The 19,318-nt window shown below is 42.6% G+C and overlaps 1 protein-coding gene across 1 annotated transcript in view; it reads left to right on the top strand.

Moving 5' to 3' along the window:
• The window catches only part of bckdk (branched chain keto acid dehydrogenase kinase), a 39,733-nt gene that overhangs the window by 5,609 nt on the left and 14,806 nt on the right, over nucleotides 1-19,318 (top strand). The window contains exons 4-7 of the mRNA XM_014197166.3: nucleotides 4,762-4,809; nucleotides 6,884-7,003; nucleotides 7,124-7,222; nucleotides 8,360-8,433. Coding sequence (XP_014052641.1) covers nucleotides 4,762-4,809; nucleotides 6,884-7,003; nucleotides 7,124-7,222; nucleotides 8,360-8,433 — 341 coding nt within the window. The remainder of the gene's footprint in view (nucleotides 1-4,761; nucleotides 4,810-6,883; nucleotides 7,004-7,123; nucleotides 7,223-8,359; nucleotides 8,434-19,318) is intronic.

Here is a 19,318-nt window from a genome sequence, read left to right as displayed (position 1 = left end):
AATAAATTGCTAGAATTGATGCGATAACCTTAATGTTCTAACTCAGCAAAAAAAGAAACATCCTCTCACTGTCAGCTGCGTTTATTATCAGCAAATGTAACGTGTAAATATTTTATGAACCTAACAAGATTCAACAACTGAGACATAAACTGAACAAGTTCCACAGACATGTGACTAACAGAAATTGAATAATGTGTCCCTGAACTAAGGGGGGGTCAAAATCAAAAGTAACAGTCAGTATCTGGTGTGGCCACCAGCTGCAATAAGTACTGCAGTGCATCTCCTCCTCATGGACTGCACCAGATTTGCCAGTTCTTGCTGTGAGATGTTACCCCACTCTTCCACCAAGGCACCTGCAAGTTCCCAGACATTTATGGGGAATGGCCCTAGCCCTCACCCTACGATCCAACAGTTCCCAGACGTGCTCGATGGGATTGAGATCCGGGCTCTAAGGTGGCCATGGCAGAACACTGACATTCCTGTCTTGCAGGAAATCACGCACAGAACGAGCAGTATGGCTGGTGGCATTGTCATGCTGGAGGGTCATGTAAGCATGAGCCTGCAGAGTACCCCCCCGCTCCAGAGTACAGGCCTCGGTGTAACGCTCATTCCTTCGACGATAAACGCGAATCCAACCGTCACCCTTAGTGAGACAAAACCGCGACTCGTCAGTGAAGAGCACTTTTTGCCACTCCTGTCTGGTCCAGCGACGGTGGATTTGTGCCCATAGGTGGCGTTGTTGCCGGTGACGTGTGGTGAGGACCTGCCTTACAACAGGCCTACAAGCCCTCAGTCCAGCCTCTCTCAGCCTATTGCGGACAGTCTGAACACTGATGGAGGGATTGTGCGTTCCTGGTTTAACTCGGGCAGTTGTTGTTGCCATCCTGTACCTGTCCCGCAGGTGTGATGTTCCGCTGTACCGATCCAGTGCCGGTGTTACACGTGGTCTGCCACTGCGAGGACGATAAGATGTCTGTCCTGTCTCCTTGTAGCGCTGTCTTAGCCGTCTCACAGTACGGACATTGCAATTTATTGCCCTGGCCACATCTGCAGTCCTCATGCCTCCTTGCAGCATGCCTAAGGCATGTTCACGCAGATGAGCAGGGACCCTGGGCATCTTTCTTTTGGTGTTTTTCCGAGTCAGTAGAAAGGCCTCTTTAGTGTCCTAAGTTTTCATAACTGTGACTTTAATTGCCTCCCGTCTGTAAGCTGTTAGTGTCTTAACGACAGTTCCACAGGTGCATGTTCATTAATTGTTTATGGTTCATTGAACAAGCATGGGAAACAATGTTTAAGCCCTTTACAATGAAGATCTGTGAAGTTATTTGGATTTTTACGAATTATCTTTGGAAGACGGTCCTGAAAAAGGGACGTTTCTTTTTTTTGCTGAGTTTATTTATAGTTATAACATTAATGTGCACCACAGTTTTTGTTACTATCCTTTAAACTACTGCTACTTGTTTGCTGGTTGTAGCCATCAATTGTCTTATTAACAATCACCCATATTGGCAAACTATTTCATTTCGAACTTATTTTCTAGTATAGGCTACTTATTTTAATGAACGATGTTGGCAAAATTCCTGAAATGTATGGTCGGTGTCGATCAATTTTCGTTTATTTTCCCGGCTCTGCATAACACCCTGCTAGCATTTATTTGCTAAGCTGCATCTCTTGGCTTCCTATATTTTGTGAAATGGGCTTCTTAATAAAAAAACATGCGCTATCGCACACGCAGAGAGAATTATTTTATGTAGAGGTGCTGACTAATGGCGAATAAGCTATAAAAATAGAGTTGCACACTGTGTGCGTGTTGAAGTCGGACGTTCACATACACTTTAGCCAAATACATTTAAACTCAGTTTTTCACAATTCCTGACACGTAATCCAAGTAAAAATTCCCTGTCTTAGGGCAGTTAGGATCACCACTTTAATTTAAGAATGTGAAGTGTCAGAATAATAGAGAATTATTTGTTTAGGCTTTTATTTATTTATTTCATCACATTCCCAATGGGTCAGAAGTTTACATACACTCAATTAGTATTTGGTAGCATTGCCTTTAAATTGTTTAACTTGGGTCAAACGTTTCAGGTAGCCTTCCACAAGCTTCCCACAATAAGTTGTGTGAATTTTGGCCCATTCCTCCTGAAAGAGCTGGTGTAACTGGGTCTGGTTTATAGGCCTCCTTGCTCGCACACTTTTTCAGTTCTGCCCACAAATGTTCTATAGGATTGAGGTCAGGGCTTTTTGATGGCCACTCAATACCTTGACTTTGTTGTCCTTAAGCCATTTTGCCACAACTTTGGAAGTATGTTTGGAGTCATTGTCCATTTGGAAGACCCATTTGCGACCAAGCTTTAACTTCCTGACTGATGTCTTGATGTTTCAATATATCCACATAATTTTAATATCTCATGATGCAATCTATTTTACGAAGTGCACCAGTCCCTCCTGCAGCAACGCACCCCCACAACATGATGCTGCCACCCCTGTGCTTCATGGTTGGGATGGTGTTCTTCGGCTTGCAAGCATCCCCCTTTTTCCTCCAAACATAACGATAGTCATAATGGCCAAACAGTTCTATTTTTGTTTCACCAGACCAGAGAAAAATTCTCCAATAAGTACGATCTTTGTCCCCATCAGCAGTTGCAAACCGTAGTCTGGATTTTTAATTGCGGTTTTGGAGCAGTGGCTTCTTCCTTGCTGAGTGGCCTTTCAGGTTCTGTCGATAGGACTCGTTTTACTGTGGATATAGATAATTTTGTACCTGTTTCCTCCAGCATCTTCACAAGGTCCTTTGCTGTTGTTCTGGGATTGATTTGCACTTTTCACACCAAAGTACGTTAATCTCTAGGAGACAGAACACGTCTCCTTCCTGAGCAGTGGGACGGCTGCGTGGTCCCATGGTGTTTATACTTGCGTACTATTGTTTGTATAGATGAATGTGGTACCTTCAGGCGTTTGGCAATTGCTCCCAAGGATGAACCAGACTTGTGGAAGTCTACAATTTTATTTTTCTGAGGTCTTGGCTGATTTCTTTTGATTTTCCCATGATGTCAAGCAAAGAGGCACTAAGTTTGAAGGTAGATCTTGAAATACTTCCACAGATACACCTCCAATTGACTCAAATGATGTCAATTAGCCTATCGGAAGCTTCTAAAGCCATGACATAATTTTCTGGAATTTTCCAAGCTGTGTGAAGGCACAGTCAACATGGTGTAATGTTAACTTCTGACCCACTGGAATTGTGATTAAGTGAAATAGTCTGTCTCTAAACAATTGTTGGAAAAATGACTTGTCATGCAGAATGTAGATGTCCTAACCGACTTGCCAAAACTATAGTTTGTTAATAAGAAATTTGTGGAGTGGTTGAAACACTTAGGTTGGAGTCATAAAAACTAGTTTATGTAAACTTCTTACTATGTATGTATGTGTATTTGTATAATAATTTTTTACAATTAATTTATTGCGTAAATCACTATTTTTATTATGTAACAAACAGAGGCCCCTCACTCAATGCCTATGGAACTGTAATCAATTCGATTAAGTCATTAGTCTATCAGCATACAAAGTTTTGGCTTGAGAACTAAAAGTTATTCTATAGAGCTAGAGTTGATGGGCCATCTGTGACATTGGAGGTTTTCCTTTGTTCTCTGGCTGCCTTGTGCAGTGTTAAGCTTTTTCTTCTCCTCCCTCTGTCCCCTCCTCCCTTCCCATGGCCTATTTACCTCATCTAAGCGTCTTTAAACTGGATGAACTTTTACCTAGATTTTTCTCCCACAGCACCGAGGTGCTTTTGTGCTAATGAAATGGTGCCTGGAATGTGTCGTAAAGAAGCATGTATTTTCTCAGAATATTCTCTTTCCAACTAATAAATAAGAATAGCAAACAATTGTGTGGGGAATTTCATATTAGTAGTTTCGACACCCTTACCAACAACTCATAACCAGTGATTCACAAATGACTGTACATTATTTTTTTAAATATATAATTTTTTTAAAGATATGGTAATATTATCCATTCACTCAAACAACTTGTCAGACACCAGCCACCCTAGTCAGACTGTTCTCTCTGTTACTGCACGGCAAGTGGTACAGAGGCTTCTAAACAGCTTCTACCCCCAAGCCATAAGACTCCTGAACATCTAGTCAAATGGCTACCCAGACTATTTGCAGTGCCTGCCTTCACCCCCTCTTTACACCACTGCTACTTTCTGTTGTCATCTATGCATAGTCACTTTAATAACTTTACCTACATGTACATACTACCTCAAATAACCGGTTCCGCCGCACATTGACTCTGTATCGGTACCTCCCTGTATATAGTCTCGCTATTGTTATTTCACTGCTGCTCTTTAATTACTTGTTACTTTTAAAGGGTCCTATCCCTTTAAATGGTGGATAGGCTTTCATTGGAAAAACAGCCATTTCAAAATAATGGCACTTCCTGGATGGATTTTACTCAGGTTTTTGCCTGCCATATATCAGTTCTGTTATACTCAGACATTATTTTAACAGTTTTAGAAACTTTAGTGTTTTCTATCCAAATCTACCAATTATCATATCCTAGCTTCTGGGCCTGAGTAGCAGGCAGTTTACTTTGGGCACGCTTTTCATCCAAAATTCCGAATGCTATCCTAAAAAAGTTAAACATCCTCTCTGTTTTTGGACTGTAGGCCAGGACACCATGGGATGTGTTGAGGCCCACTTATGGGAGGAGGGGGAATTCTAACCAACACCCCTTGTCTATTTCCTTCTCCTGCAGCATGAGCTCTACATTCGAGCCTACCACGTGTTGAGTGACTTCCCAGCAGTGAGTAGTCACAAACAGCCACACAGAGGGGGGTTGGGTTGGCCAAGTTAAAGTGCTTGACCCCCAGGGCTTCCATATTTCTCTGTCCCAGTTTCTGTGGAGCTGGAGAGGCTGTCAGACTGGCATGCATGCAACTCCTCCAGGCTGACTAATGTATTTGTTTGTCTGAAAGTGTCATTGCTTGGCTGAAAAGTATAGTATTTTGATTCTATAACGGCAAGAATTGCAACAAATACAGCTGAGATAAAAATGACCACTTTAAGTTGAACAAAACATGGGTCACTGTCATTTCCAAGATTTATCCCCTTTCCAAGAAAAGTAATACATGGTAAACAGAGGATGGCAACTTCTTGACAAGTGTCTTTGGAAAGTGTACAGACCCCTAGACCTTTTCTCAATTTTGTAATGTTACAGCCTTAATCTAAAATGGTTTAAATAAAAAAAATCCTCAGCAATCATACACACACACACACTGCCCCATAATGAGAAAGCGAAAACAGGTGTACAATTATTATATATATTTTTTCTTTAGCAAAAAAACAAGCCGTTTATATTTACGTAATTATTCAGACCATTTCCTATGGGACTCAATTGAGCACAGGTGCATCCGATTTCCATTAATCATCCTTGATGTTTCTACAACTTGGAGTCCACCTGTAGTAAATTCAATTGATTGGACATGATTTGGAAAGGTGCGCACACACCTGTCTATATAAGGTCCCACAGTTGACCGTGCATGTCAGAGCAAAAACCAAGCCATGAGGTCGAAGGAATTGTCCGTAGAGCTCCGAGACAGGATTGTGTCGAGGCACAGATCGGGGGAAGGCTACAAAAAAATTTCTGCAGGAAGGATTGAAGGTCCCCAAGAACACAGTGGCGTCCATCATTCTTAAATGGAGGAAGTTTGGAACCACCAAGACTCTTCCCGTGAGCTGGTCGCCCGGCCAAACTGAGCAATCGTGGGAGAAGGGCCTTGGTCAGGGAGGTGACCAAGAACCCGATGGTCACTCTGACAGAGCTCCAGAGTTCCTCTGTGGAGATGGGAGAACCTTCCAGAAGGACACCCATCTCTGCAGCACTCTACCAATCAGGCCTTTATGGTAGTGGCCAGATAGAAGCCACTCCTCAGTAAAAGTTTGCCAAAAGGCACCTAAAGACTCTGACCTTGAGAAACAAGATTCTCTGGTCTGATGAAACCAAAATTGATCTCTTTGGCCTGAATGCCAAAGATCATGTCTGGCGGAAACCTGGCACCATCCTTACAGTGAAGCATGGTGGTGGCAGCATCATGCTCTGGGGATGTTTTTCAGACTAGTCAGGATCGAGGCAAAGATGAACAGAGCCTGCTCCAGAGTGCTCAGGTTCACTTTCCAACAGGACAACGACCCTAAGCACACAGCCAAGACAATGCAGGAGTTGCTTTGGGACAAGTCTCTGAATGTCCTTGAGTGGCCCAGCCAGAGCCCAGACTTGAACCCAATTGAACATCTTTGGAGAGACCTGAAAATAGCTGTGCAGCAACGCTCCCCATCCATATTGAGAGGAACTGCAGAGATGAATGGGAGAAACTCCCAAAATACAGGTGTGCCAAGCTTGTAGCCTCATACTCAAGAAGACTTGAGGCTGTAATTGTTGCCAAAGGTGCTTCAACAAAGTACTGAGTAAAGGGTCTGAATACTTATGTAACTGTGATATTTCAGTTTTATTTTTCATACATTTGCAAAAATTTCTAAACCCGTTTTTCCTTTGTCATAATTGGGTATTGTGTGTACTATTTATTTTTTAAATATGTTTTTCCCCTCAAACAATTTTAGAATAAGGCTGTAACATAAAGTGAAGGGGTCTGAATACTTTCTGAATGCACTGTATATTTAGTTATTTTTAATGGTTGTATGGGTGTGTGTATGTATGTATGTATGTATGTATATAAACAGTTGATTCCAGCCCGTTCTGTAAGTGAATTTTACTCAAGTGAAGAAATTGTCCAATTCATCTAATAGGAATGGAATTCATCCCAACTCTGATTTTGATAATGGTCAGATTTGATCTGATTTCACTCTGCATCTTCTGTCAGATCAAGGACCAGGAGATGGAGGCTCGCTACAGTAAGCTGGTGCAGCAGCTCCTGGATGACCACAAGGACGTAGTAACTCTGCTGGCCGAAGGCTTCAGGGAGTGTCGGAGGCACATTCAGGTAATGGCCATATGTAGATGTTCTAAGTTGGTTATTGGAACTGTGTGTTTTGTAATGTGACCGTAGGTTTTAAAGAATGGTGTATTCTTGGCCTTAAGAGTGTGTGTATTTATGTTCCAGGATGAGACCCTGGTCCGTAACTTCCTGGACACCACCCTCACCTCCCGCCTGGGGATCCGGATGTTGGCCACACACCACCTTGCCCTGCATGAAGAAAACGTATGTCTCGCATCCACCTTCTAGTCATTAATTGCTAACAGACGAAAAACTGTTATTATTGAGGAAAGGAACATGTATGGTATTATGACATTTTTATTATAGGGCAGTATTATAATTTGAAGATGCAAAGCATACTCAGGACTTGGTTCTTTTCACACTGGAAACGTGCCAACCAACACATGAACCCAACGTTTCACTCTGGAGCCTTTGACAAGGGCGTGCTTGCATAAATTCAACCTGTCCGCCACACATACTTTTAGTTTGGATTATAAGTATTATAAAAAAAAAAACATCTGAATAGTTTGTGCAGTTGTATAGTTTCCTGGGTTCTCTCCAAATATCCACACACACACTCTAGCCCCCCAGTGCATTAAAATGCGGTGTCACTCCTGATTCCAGATCCTGCACCACTCATGCGAGCTAAAAGGAAAAACTGAACACGAGATGGACAAAGCCGTTATCATCAGTGCAGTCTGCTGGCCCCATGACTTTTACAAGAGCCCAGCTTTTTTTATCCTTATTTTAACCAGGTAAAGCAGGCTGGTTGGTTAGGATGATGAAGCATCTTTGCCAGTTCTGGAGACTCCCTGACTCAGGGTAGCAGTGTGTTTAGTTAGCAGCCTAGTACCGAATTTTAGCTGTATGTATCCTATGCTGCCAAAGAACTGGGTTGTTTCTGGCAGCACTAGGCCACTGTGACATAAGTGGCTGATGTGAGTGCCCCAGTGGGACTCAGAATATTTCCATATGACCCAGTTATAGGATATATATAAAATCAATCATGCTTTGGTCTGGAGACTCCCTGACTCAGGTTAGCAGTGTGTTAGTTAGCTGCCTAGTACCTGATACTCCTGCCAAGATTTATGCTTTTGTTACCCAACAACACTTAGGCCTAAATCTCTCACGCTATTTGTTGTAATCCACTCCTTTCACAGCTGAGACCTGGTTTCTTTCTGAAACATTGGTCAAATGACTGGTTACTGTTTTGTGAGATTACTTGTCCTATTATGCTAATACATTCTGGCTATTGGACTACATTGTGCATTGACCTGAAATTTGGCAAACCAGCCTCTGTTTAGCATGTCAGTAATAAAGCTTGTGCATCTCCTCTTATATACCTTTCATCTATCTTTGCAGCCTGATTTTGTGGGCATCATCTGCAGGCGACTTTCCCCCAAAAAGATAATTGAGAAATGGGTTGATTTTGCAAGGTGAGTGGTGTTATGTTACCTTATTATATTGTTGGTTTAGAATAATCTCCCACTAGTTCTGGATTAGAACATGCAGTTGACATACACTTAGGTTGGAGTCAATAAAACTCGTTTTTCAACCACTCCACAAATGTCTTGTTAACAAACTATAGTTTTGGCAAGTTGGTTAGGACATATACTTTGTGCATGGCACAAGTCATTTTTCCAACAATTGTTTACAGACAGATTATTTCACTTATAATTCACTGTATCACAATTCCAGTGGGTCAGAAGTTTACATGCAGTAAGTTGACTGTGCCTTTAAACAGCTTGGAAAATTCCCGAAAATGATTTCATGGCTTTAGAAGCTTCTGTTAGGTTAATTGACATCATTTGAGTCAATTGGAGGTGTACCTGTGGATGTATTTCAAGGCCTATCTTCAAACTCAGTGCCTCTTTGTTGATTTTCCCATGATGTCAAGCAATCTGCCAGACCTCTGGAAAAAATTGTAGACCTCCAAGTCTGATTCATCCTTGGGAGCAATTGCCAAACGCCTAAAGGTACCATGTTCAACTGCACAAACAATAGTACGCAAGTATAAACACCATGGGACCACACAGCCCTCATACCGCTCAGGAAGGAGACGCTCTCTGGTGCGCAAAGTGTAAATGAATCCCAGAACAACAGCAAAGGACCTTGTGAAGACGCTGGAGGAAACGGGTACAGAAGTATCTATATCCACAGTAAAACGAGTCCTATATCGACATAACCTGAAAGGCCGCTCAGCAAGGAAGAAGCCACTGTTCCAATGTTTTCAACTGCACTTGGGGACAAAGATTTTACTTTGGTCTGATGAAACAAAAATAGTACTGTTTGGCCATAATGACCATTGTTATGTTTGGAGGAAAAAGGGGAAGGCTTGCAAGCCAAAGAACACCATCCCAATCGTGAAGCACGGGGGTGGCAGCATCATGTTGTGGGGGTGCGTTGCTGCAGGAGGGACTGGTGCACTTCACAAAATAGATGGCATCATGAGGAAGGACAATTATGTGGATATCTCAAGACATCAGTCAGGAAGCTAAAGCTTGGTGGCAATGGGTCTTCCAAATGGACAATGACCCCAAGCATACTTCCAAAGTTGTGACTTAAGGACAACAGTCAAGATATTGTAGTGGCCATCACAAAGCCCTGACCTCAACCTATAGAACATTTGTGGGCAGAACTGAAAAAGCTAATTGAGTGCATGTAAACTTCTGACCCACTGGGAATGTGATGAAAGAAATAAAAGCTGAAATAAATCATATCCTCTACTATTATTCTGACATTTCACATTCTTAAAATAAAGTGGTGATCCTAACTAACGTAAGACAGGGAATTTTTATTCTGATTACATGTCAGGAGTTGTGAAACTGAGTTTAGATGTATTTGGTCAAGGTGTATGTGAACTTCTGATTTCAACTGTATATGGGCCTTTTTTTTCCCACCTTGTCTGTTAACAACTGCATCAAAGCAGATTTTGATTACATTTGAGTAGGAGACTATATAGGGTGTTAAGTTGCTAAAATACATAGATTTCTAACAAACATCCCATTGCCTACAATTTATTTAGCATTTCAGTTCCACTTGAGATGAGTTTATGCTAACATAAACAACTGGAGAAGGGGCAAGGACAACAGCAAAATGTGATGGGCAGCCCGGCAGACAATCCTGTCTAGCGATCCCTCGACATTTTGATTTGCATTGCAATTGTTTTGAAATAAAAAAAAACACCCCATTTACAGTACCTAGAGATATCAATGCTAGCATCATAAAACATTTTTTTATTTTGCCTTATGAAAGACGTGGTAGCAGTTCTATTGAAAAGATACAAGGTTGTCATCAAATGTCATAGTAAGGTGCAGAATGTTCGATTTGCCTGCTGGGGGGTAGGGAGACCCCAGCTCTGCTAAAACCATTGACCACTGCATGCTAGTTTCAAAAGATTGCCAAATAACTGTAGAAACATTTTGGTTGTACTATGAGCACCTCTTGAAGAGCAAATCAGAACTTCTGATGTGTTGTTACCTACCCTTACCACCTGGGGGCGGCCTGTCAGGAAGTTTAGTCCCAGGGTCCTTTGCTTCGTGATGAGCTTTGAGGGTACTATGGTGTTGAACGCTGAGCTGTGGTCAATGAATAGCATTCTCACATAGGTGTTCCTTTTGTCCAGGCGGGCAGTGTGGAGTGCAGTTGAGATTGTATCTGTTGGGGCAGTATGCAAATTGGAGTGGGTCTAGGGTTTCTGGGATGATGGTGTTGTGAGCCATGACCAGCCTTTCAAAGCACTTTATGGCTACAGACGTGAGTGCTACGGGTCGTAGTAATTTAGGCAGGTTACCTTAGTCCCTGTGCCCAAGAACAGTATGGCGGTCTGCTTGAAACATGTTGGTATTACAGACTCCGACAGGGAGAGGTTGAAAAATATCAGTGAAGACATGCTCGGAGTACATGTCCTGGTAATCCGTCTGGCCCTGCGGCCTTGTGAATGTTGACCTCAACGTGATCAAGACAAAGGAGATGATTGTGGACTACAGGAAAATGAGGACTGAGCACGCCCCCATTCTCATCGATGGGGCTGTAGTGGAGCAGGTTGAGAGCTTCAAGTTCCTTGGCGTTCACATCACTAACATGGTCCAAGCAACCAGGACCGTCGTGAAGCGGGCACGAAAACCTATTCCCCCTCAGGAGACTGAAAAGATTTGGCATGGGGCCTCAGATCCTCAAAAGGTTCTACAGCTGCACCATCGAGAGCATCCTGACTGGTTGCATCACTGCCAGGTATGGCAACTGCTCGGCCTCTGACCGCAAGGCACTCCAGCCACCCAAGTCATAGACTGTTCTCTCTGCTCCAAGTCTAGGTCCAAGAGGCTCCTAAATAGTTTCTACCCCCAAGCCATAAGACTCCTGATTAGTTAATCAAATGGCTACCCAGACTATTTACACTGCCCCCCCTCCTTTACGCTACTGCTACTCTCTTATCTATGCATAGTCACTTTAATAACTCTACTTACAGTCGTGGCCAAAAGTTTGAGATTGACACAAATATTCATCTTCAAAGTCTGTTGCCTCAGTTTGTATGATGGCAATTTGCATATACTCCAGAATATTATGAAGAGTGATCAGATGAATTGCAATTAATTGCAAAGTCCCTCTTTGCCATGCAAATTAACTGATTCCCCAAAAAACATTTCCACTGCATTTCAGCCCTGCCACAAAAGGACCAGCTGACATGTCAGTGACTCTCTCGTTAACACAGGTGTGAGGGTTGACGAGGACAAGGCTGGAGATCACTCGGTCATGCTGATTGAGTTCGAATAACAGACTGGAAGCTTCAAAAGGAGGGTGGTGCTTGGAATCATTGTTCTTCCTCTGTCAACCATGGTTACCTGCACGGAAACACGTGCCGTCATCATTGCTTTGCACAAAAAGGGCTTCACAGGCAAGGATATTACTGCCAGTAAGATTGCACCTATATCAACCATTTTATCGGATCATCAAAAACTTCAAGGAGAGCGGCTCAATTGTTGTGAAGAAGGCTTCAGGGCACCCCAGAATGTCCAGCAAGCGCCAGGACCGTCTCCTAAAGTTGATTCAGCTGTGGGATCGGGGCACCACCAGTACAGAGCTTGTTCAGGAATGGCAGCAGGCAGGTGTGAGTGCATCTGCACGCACAGTGAGGCGAAGACTTTTGGAGGATGGCCTGGTGTCAATAAGGGCAGCAAAGAAGCCACTTCTCTCCAGGAAAAGCATCAGGGACAGACTATTCTGCAAAAGGTACAGGGATTGGACTGCTGAGGACTGGGGTAAAGTCATTTTCTCTGAATCCCCTTTCTGATTGTTTGGGGCATCCGGAAAAAAGCTTGTCCGGCGAAGATGAGGTGAGCGCTGCCAACAGTAAAGCATCCTGAGACCATTCATGTGTGGGATTGCTTCTCAGCCAAGGGAGTGGGCTCAATCACAATTTTGCCTAAGAACACAGCCATGAATAAAGAATGGTACCAACACATTCTCCGAGAGCAACTTCTCCCAACCATCCAGGAACAGTTTAGTGCCGAACAATGCCTTTTCCAGCATGGTAGAGTACCTTTCCATAAGGCAAAAGTGATAACTAAGTGGCTCGGGGAACAAAACCTCGATATTTTGGGTCCATGGCCAGGAAACTCCCCAGACCTTAAGAGGTGGGTGGACAAACAAAAACCCACAAATTCTGACAAACTCTAAGCATTGATTATGCAAGAATGGGCTGCCATCAGTCAGGATGTGGCCCAGAAGTTAATTGACAGCATGCCAGGGAGGATTGCAGAGGTCTTGAAAAAGAAGGGTCAACATTGCAAATGTTGACTCTTTGCATCAACTTCATGTAATTGTCAATAAAAGCCTTTGACACTTATGAAATGCTTGTAATTATACTTCAGTATTCCATAGTAACATCTGACAAAAATATCTAAAGACACTGAAGCAGCAGACTTTGTGGAAATTAATATTTGCGTCATTCTCATAACTTTTGGCCACGACTGTACATGTACATATTACCTTGACACCGGTGCCCCCGCACATTGACTCTGTACCGGTACCCCCTGTATATAGCCCCTCAGTTGTTATTTACTGCTGCTTTTTAATAATTTAGTATTCTTATCTCTTTTTTTTAAGGTATTTTCATAACTGCAATGTTGTTTTAAGGGCTTGTAAGGAAGCATTTTACTGTACGGTCTGTTGTATTAGGTGCATGTGACAAATAAAATGTGATTCCTTGCAAAACAATTGCAAGTTTAAGCTCTATATCATAGTTATTTTTTCTAAGATGTTGGGGTTATAAGCTGATATATAGAATGGTTTTAAGATGGTCATACCATGGCTCATTTAGCTATTTGATATAACATTTTAGGACCGCTTTAGGTGTGTTTTCATTTATTTATTTTTACACTTCCCATTTAAAATGTCGTGAAATTGATCAGAAATACAGTGTAGATGTTGTAAATTACTAGTTTAGCTGGAAATGGCAGATTTTAATGGAATATCTTCATAGACGTACAGAGACCAATTATCTGCAACCATCACTCCTGTGTTCCAATGGCACGTTGTGTTAGCTAATCCAAGTTCATCCTTTTGAAAGGCCAATATCCCGAAGTCGCCTTTTCACTGTTGACGTTGACTGGTGTTTTGTGGGTACTATTTAATGAAGCTGCCAGTTGAGGACTTGTGAGGCGTCTGTTTCTCAAGCTAGACACTGTAATGTACTTGTCCTCTTGCTCAGTTGCGCACCGGGGCCTCCCACTCTTTCTATTTTGGTTAGAGCCAGTTTGCGCGGTTCTGTGAAGGGAGTAGTACACAGCGTTGTTCGAGATCTTCAGTTTTCTTGGCATTTTCTCTCATGGAATAGCCTTTATTTCTCAGAACAAGAATAGACTGACGAAATTCAGAAGAAAGGTCTTTGTTTCTGGCCATTTTGAGCCTGTAATCGAACCCACAAGTGCTGATGCTCCAGATACTCAACTAGTCTAAAGAAGGCCTGTTTTATTGCTTTTTTAATCAGAACAACAGTTTTCAGCTGTGCTAACATAATTGCAGTGTTAGCAGTGCCACTAGAGATTCTAGGTTCGAGTCCAGGCTCAGTCGCAGCCGGCCGCGACCGGGAGACCCATGGGGTGGTGCACAATTGGCCCAGTGTCGTCTGAGTTAGGGGAGCTTTTGGCCTGCAGCGATGTCCTTGCCCCATCACACACTAGCGACTCCTGTACCGGGTGCAGTGCACGCTGACACGTTTGCCAGGTGTACAGCGTTTCCTCCGACACTGGTGTGGCTGGCTTCTGGGTTAAGTGGGCATTGTGTCAAGAAGCAGTGCGGTTGTGTTTCGGGAGGACGCACGGCTCTCGACCTTCGCCTCTCTCGAGTCCATACAGGCCTTGCAGCAATGAGACAAGACTGTAACTACCAATTGGGTAGAAAGGAGTAAAAAAATGGCCAAGACGGTTAAAAAAGTTTTCAGTCCTATATCTAGGAGATCTCAGGAAGTGTGTGTGTGTGTGTGTGTGTGTGTGTGTGTAGTATTTTTAACTCTTTTTGGGGGGTAGGCACAACTCTCCATACTTCCATTTTTTTTGTACTGGGTACCTTCAGACAAGTCCTGTGACATTTGTGGGGGTCGTAGAGTAAAATGAGACACTCCCCTTTCCACAGTTTGTAGCCTAAACGGTTCAAACGCTACAGATGGAAAGGGGAAAAGTTGTCATATCGACACTACCGACTTAAGACGAGTCCCATGGGGGTCGTAGAGCAAAACGTAGGCCAAACCGTTTGGACGCTACAGCCGTTTTCATGAGCAGACTGATTTTTTGGGATGTCTCATGTAGAGGTTGACTGATTTTTCAACGCCGATACCGATTTATTGGAGGACCCAAAACAAAGCCGATTAATCGGCCGTTTTTTGTTGTAATAATGACAATTACAACAATACTGAATGAACACTTATTTTAACTTAATATAATGCATAAATACTATCAATTTAGCCTCAAATAAATAATGAAACATGTTCAATTTGGTTTAAATAATGCAAAAACAAAGTGTTGGAGAAGAAAGTAAAAGTGCAATATGTGCCATGTAAAAAAGCTAACGTTTAAGTTCCTTGCTCAGAACGTGAGAACATATGAAAGCTGGTGGTTCCTTTTTAACATGAGTCTTCAAAATTCCCAGGTAAGAAGTTTTAGGTTGTAGTTATTATAGGAATTATAGGACTATTTCTCTCTATACGATTTGTATTTCATATACCTTTGACTATTGGATGTTCTTATAGGCACTTTAGTATTGCCAGTGTAACAGTATAGCTTCCGTCCCTCTCCTCGCTCCTACCTGGGCTCGAACCAGGAACACATCGACAACAGCCACCCTCGAAGCGCCGTTTACCCATCGCTCCACAAAAGCCAACTACTCCAAGTCTCAGAGCGAGTGACGTTTGAAACGCTATTAGCGAGCACCTGCTAACTAGCTAGCCATTTCACATCGGTTACACCAGCCTAATCTTGGGAGTTGATAGGCTTGAAGTCATAAACAGTGCAATGCTTGAAGAATTGCGAAGAGCTGCTAGCAAAATCACGAAGGTGCTGTTTGAATGAATGCTTACGAGTCTGCTGCTGCCTACCATCGCTCAACATAATAACACACAGAAATACGAGCCTTTGGTCATTAATATGGTCGAATCCGGAAACTATCATTTCAAAAAGGAAAAGTTTATTTCAATGAAATATGGAACCGTTCCGTATTTTATCTAACGGGTGGCATCCCTAAGTCTAAATATTCCTGTTACACTGCACAACCATCAATGCTATGTCATAATTATGTACAATTCTGGCAAATTAATTACGGCCTTTGTTAGGAATAAATGGACTTCACACAGTCCGTAATTGAGCCAGGCGGCCCAAACTGCTTTATATACCCTGACTGCTTGCACGGAACGCTGGAGAAGTGACACACATTCATGTTAGCAGGCAATATTAACTAAATATGCAGGTTTAAAAATATATACTTTTGTGTTGATTTTAAAGAAAGGCATTGATGTTTATGGTTAGGTACATTGGTGCAACGACAGTGCGATTTGTCGCAAATGCGCTTGTTAAATCGTCACCCGTTTGTCGAGGTAGGTTGTGATTCGACGAGAAATTAACAGGCACCGCATCAATTATATGCAACGCAGGACACGTTAGATAACTACACATGGTTGATGATATTACAAGTTTAACTAGTGATTATGTTAAGATTGATTTTTATATAAGAAGTTTAATGCTAGCTAGCAACTTACCTTGGCTTCTTGCTGCCCTCACGTAACAGGTAGTCAGGCTGCCATGCAGGCTCCTCGTGGAGTGCAATGTAATGCAGGTGGTTAGAGCGTTGGACTAGTAACCGGAAGGTGGCAAAAACGAATCCCCCCTGAACAAGGCAGTTAACCCCCCGTTCCTAGGCCGTCATTGAAAATAAGAATGTGTTCTTAATCTGACTTGCCTAGTTAAATAGAGGTGTAAAAAAAAAAAATCGGCAAATCAGTGGCCAGAAATACCGATTACCGATTGTTATGAAAACTTAATCGGCCATTCCGATTAATTGGTCGACCTCTAGTCTCATGGTCTGACAAACACCGCTGTAACTCGGCCACCTTCCACCACAGATGTGGAAGGCCACCATAGGCGGCTGCGGTGGATTGAGACGCAGCCCATGCGAAACATATATCTAGCTTATGGATTTTTTTTGTATTATGTTACTTATATTGACAGACCGGTGCGTCAGATTCTAGGGGGTTATACAGCAAGTAACTGCATGCTTTTTATGATCCGTAAACATTATGTAATTTCAGATGAGGGTAACCTGTATTTGGCATGTAGCTAGCAATGTTAACAACTAGTTTCATTTAGCTTGCTTCATCAGTGAAGACTTTTGGAAAGCAGTTTACCTCTGCAAGTAACCTATGCCTATATTGAGTCTAAACTCATCCTGGTTAAGTTGTCTGTCTGATTAGGCCTACTGTCATCACTGCTATAACTGGCAAGAAGCTCAAACAGTTTAGAAAAAACTAGCTAGCTAGTATATCCAATGAAAGTTAGAACCTCGTCCCCAGGCTATTGCATTCAACACATCAGCGACTCAAAGTAGGCCTTAGTGGGAGTGACCTTACTGAGTAAAGTATTTGTTGTCATTTAATGTTGGCGAATTCCGCGCCCCCCTGCCAACCCAGGGCACGCCCCACAGTTTGGGAACCACTGCTAGTGTATGGGGAGGGTTAGAGGGAAGGTGTTGTGGGGGGTAATTGGTTGATAGATTAAACAGATTTTAAGCCAATGCCTATGCGCCTGGAGTTTCTCCCAATCTTTCTGTATTGGCTAACAAAGGCCAAGTTTGACAGTTTGGTCTACCAGACTCCTCACGCAGTTAGGCGGAAGTTTCTGGGAACAAGATTAGCTGTTAGTAGCCAAATTGACATGATCCGTCAGTGTGTGTGTGTGTGATTTTCAGAAGTAATCGTGATTAAACTTTGTTGAAAAAGGTATAATATTAGCTAGCTTAGGTATGTTGGTTGGGGAGAAACTTTATAAAGTTTCAAGCTTGCAAACATTATTTCTAGCTGCGATACATGGGCAAATGTGCCCTTCTGCTGCTTGACAGGCAAAGCCCACAATGGATGGAAAATGAACTTAAACCACAGATGCCTGTCAGGTATAGTACACTTTTGTATTTATTTTATATACAGTGGGGCAAAAAAGTATTTAGTCAGCCACCAATTGTGCAAGTTCTCCCACTTAAAAAGATGAGGCCTGTAATTTTCATCATAGGTGTACACTTCAACTGTGACAGACAAAATGAGAAAAAAATCCAGAAAATCACATTGTAGGATTTTTTTATGAATTTATTTGCAAATTATGGTGGAAAATAAGTATTTGGTCAATAACAAAAGTTTATCTCAATACTTTGTTATATACCCTTTGTTGGCAATGACACAGGTGAAACGTTTTCTGTAAGTCTTCACAAGGTTTTCACACACTGTTGCTGGTATTTTGGCCCATTCCTCCATGCAGATCTCCTCTAGAGCAGTGATGTTTTGGGGCTGTCGCTGGGCAACACGGACTTTCAACTCCCTCCAAAGATTTTCTATGGGGTTGCGATCTGGAGACTGGCTAGGCCACTCCAGGACCTTGAAATGCTTCTTACGAAGCCACTCCTTCGTTGCCCGGGCGGTGTGTTTGGGATCATTGTCATGCTGAAAGACCCAGCCACGTTTCATCTTCAATGCCCTTGCTGATGGAAGGAGGTTTTCACTCAATCTCACGATACATGGCCCCATTCATTCTTTCCTTTACACGGATCAGTCGTCCTGGTCCCTTTGCAGAAAAACAGCCCCAAAGCATGATGTTTCCACCCCCATGCTTCACAGTAGGTATGGTGTTCTTTGGATGCAACTCGGCGTTCATTGTCCTCCAAACACGACGAGTTGAGTTTTTACCAAAAAGATCTATTTTGGTTTCATCTGACCATATGACATTCTCCCAATCCTCTTCTGGATCATCCAAATGCTCTCTAGCAAACTTCAGACGGGCCTGGACATGTACTGGCTTAAGCAGGGCGACACGTCTGGCACTGCAGGATTTGAGTCCCTGGCGGCGTAGTGTGTTACTGATGGTAGGCTTTGTTACTTTGGTCCCAGCTCTCTGCAGATCATTCACTAGGGGGGCCGTGTGGTTCTGGGATGTTTGCTCACCGTTCTTGTGATCATTTTGACCCCACGGGGTGAGATCTTGCGTGGAGCCCCAGATCGAGGGAGATTATCAGTGGTCTTGTATGTCTTCCATTTCCTAATAATTGCTCCCACAGTTGATTTCTTCAAACCAAGCTGCTTACCTATTGCAGATTCAGTCTTCCCAGCCTGGTGCAGGTCTACAATTTTGTTTCTGGTGTCCTTTGACAGCTCTTTGGTCTTGGCCATAGTGTAGTTTGGAGTGTGACTGTTTGAGGTTGTGGACAGGTGTCTTTTATACTGATGAGTTCAAATAGGTGCCATTAATACAGGTAACGAGTGGAGGACAGAGGACCCTCTTAAAGAAGAAGTTACAGGTCTGTGAGAGCCAGAAATCTTGCTTGTTTGTAGGTGACCAAATACTTATTTTCCACCATAATTTGCAAATAATTTCATGAAATCCTACAATGTGATGTTCTGGATTTTTTTTTTCTTTCTCATTTTGTCTGTCATAGTTGACATGTACCTATGATGAAAATTACAGGCATCTCATCTTTTTAAATGGGAGAACTTGCACAATTGGTGGCTGACTAAATACTTTTTTGCCCCACTAACTCAAATATTCAATTAAATGGTGGTCAATATTGAGAGCT

Source organism: Salmo salar, chromosome 04, assembly GCF_965601325.2.
Source record: "Salmo salar chromosome 04, fSalSal1, whole genome shotgun sequence".
NCBI lineage: Eukaryota > Metazoa > Chordata > Actinopteri > Salmoniformes > Salmonidae > Salmo > Salmo salar.
This window is presented reverse-complemented; position numbering and strand designations above follow the sequence as displayed.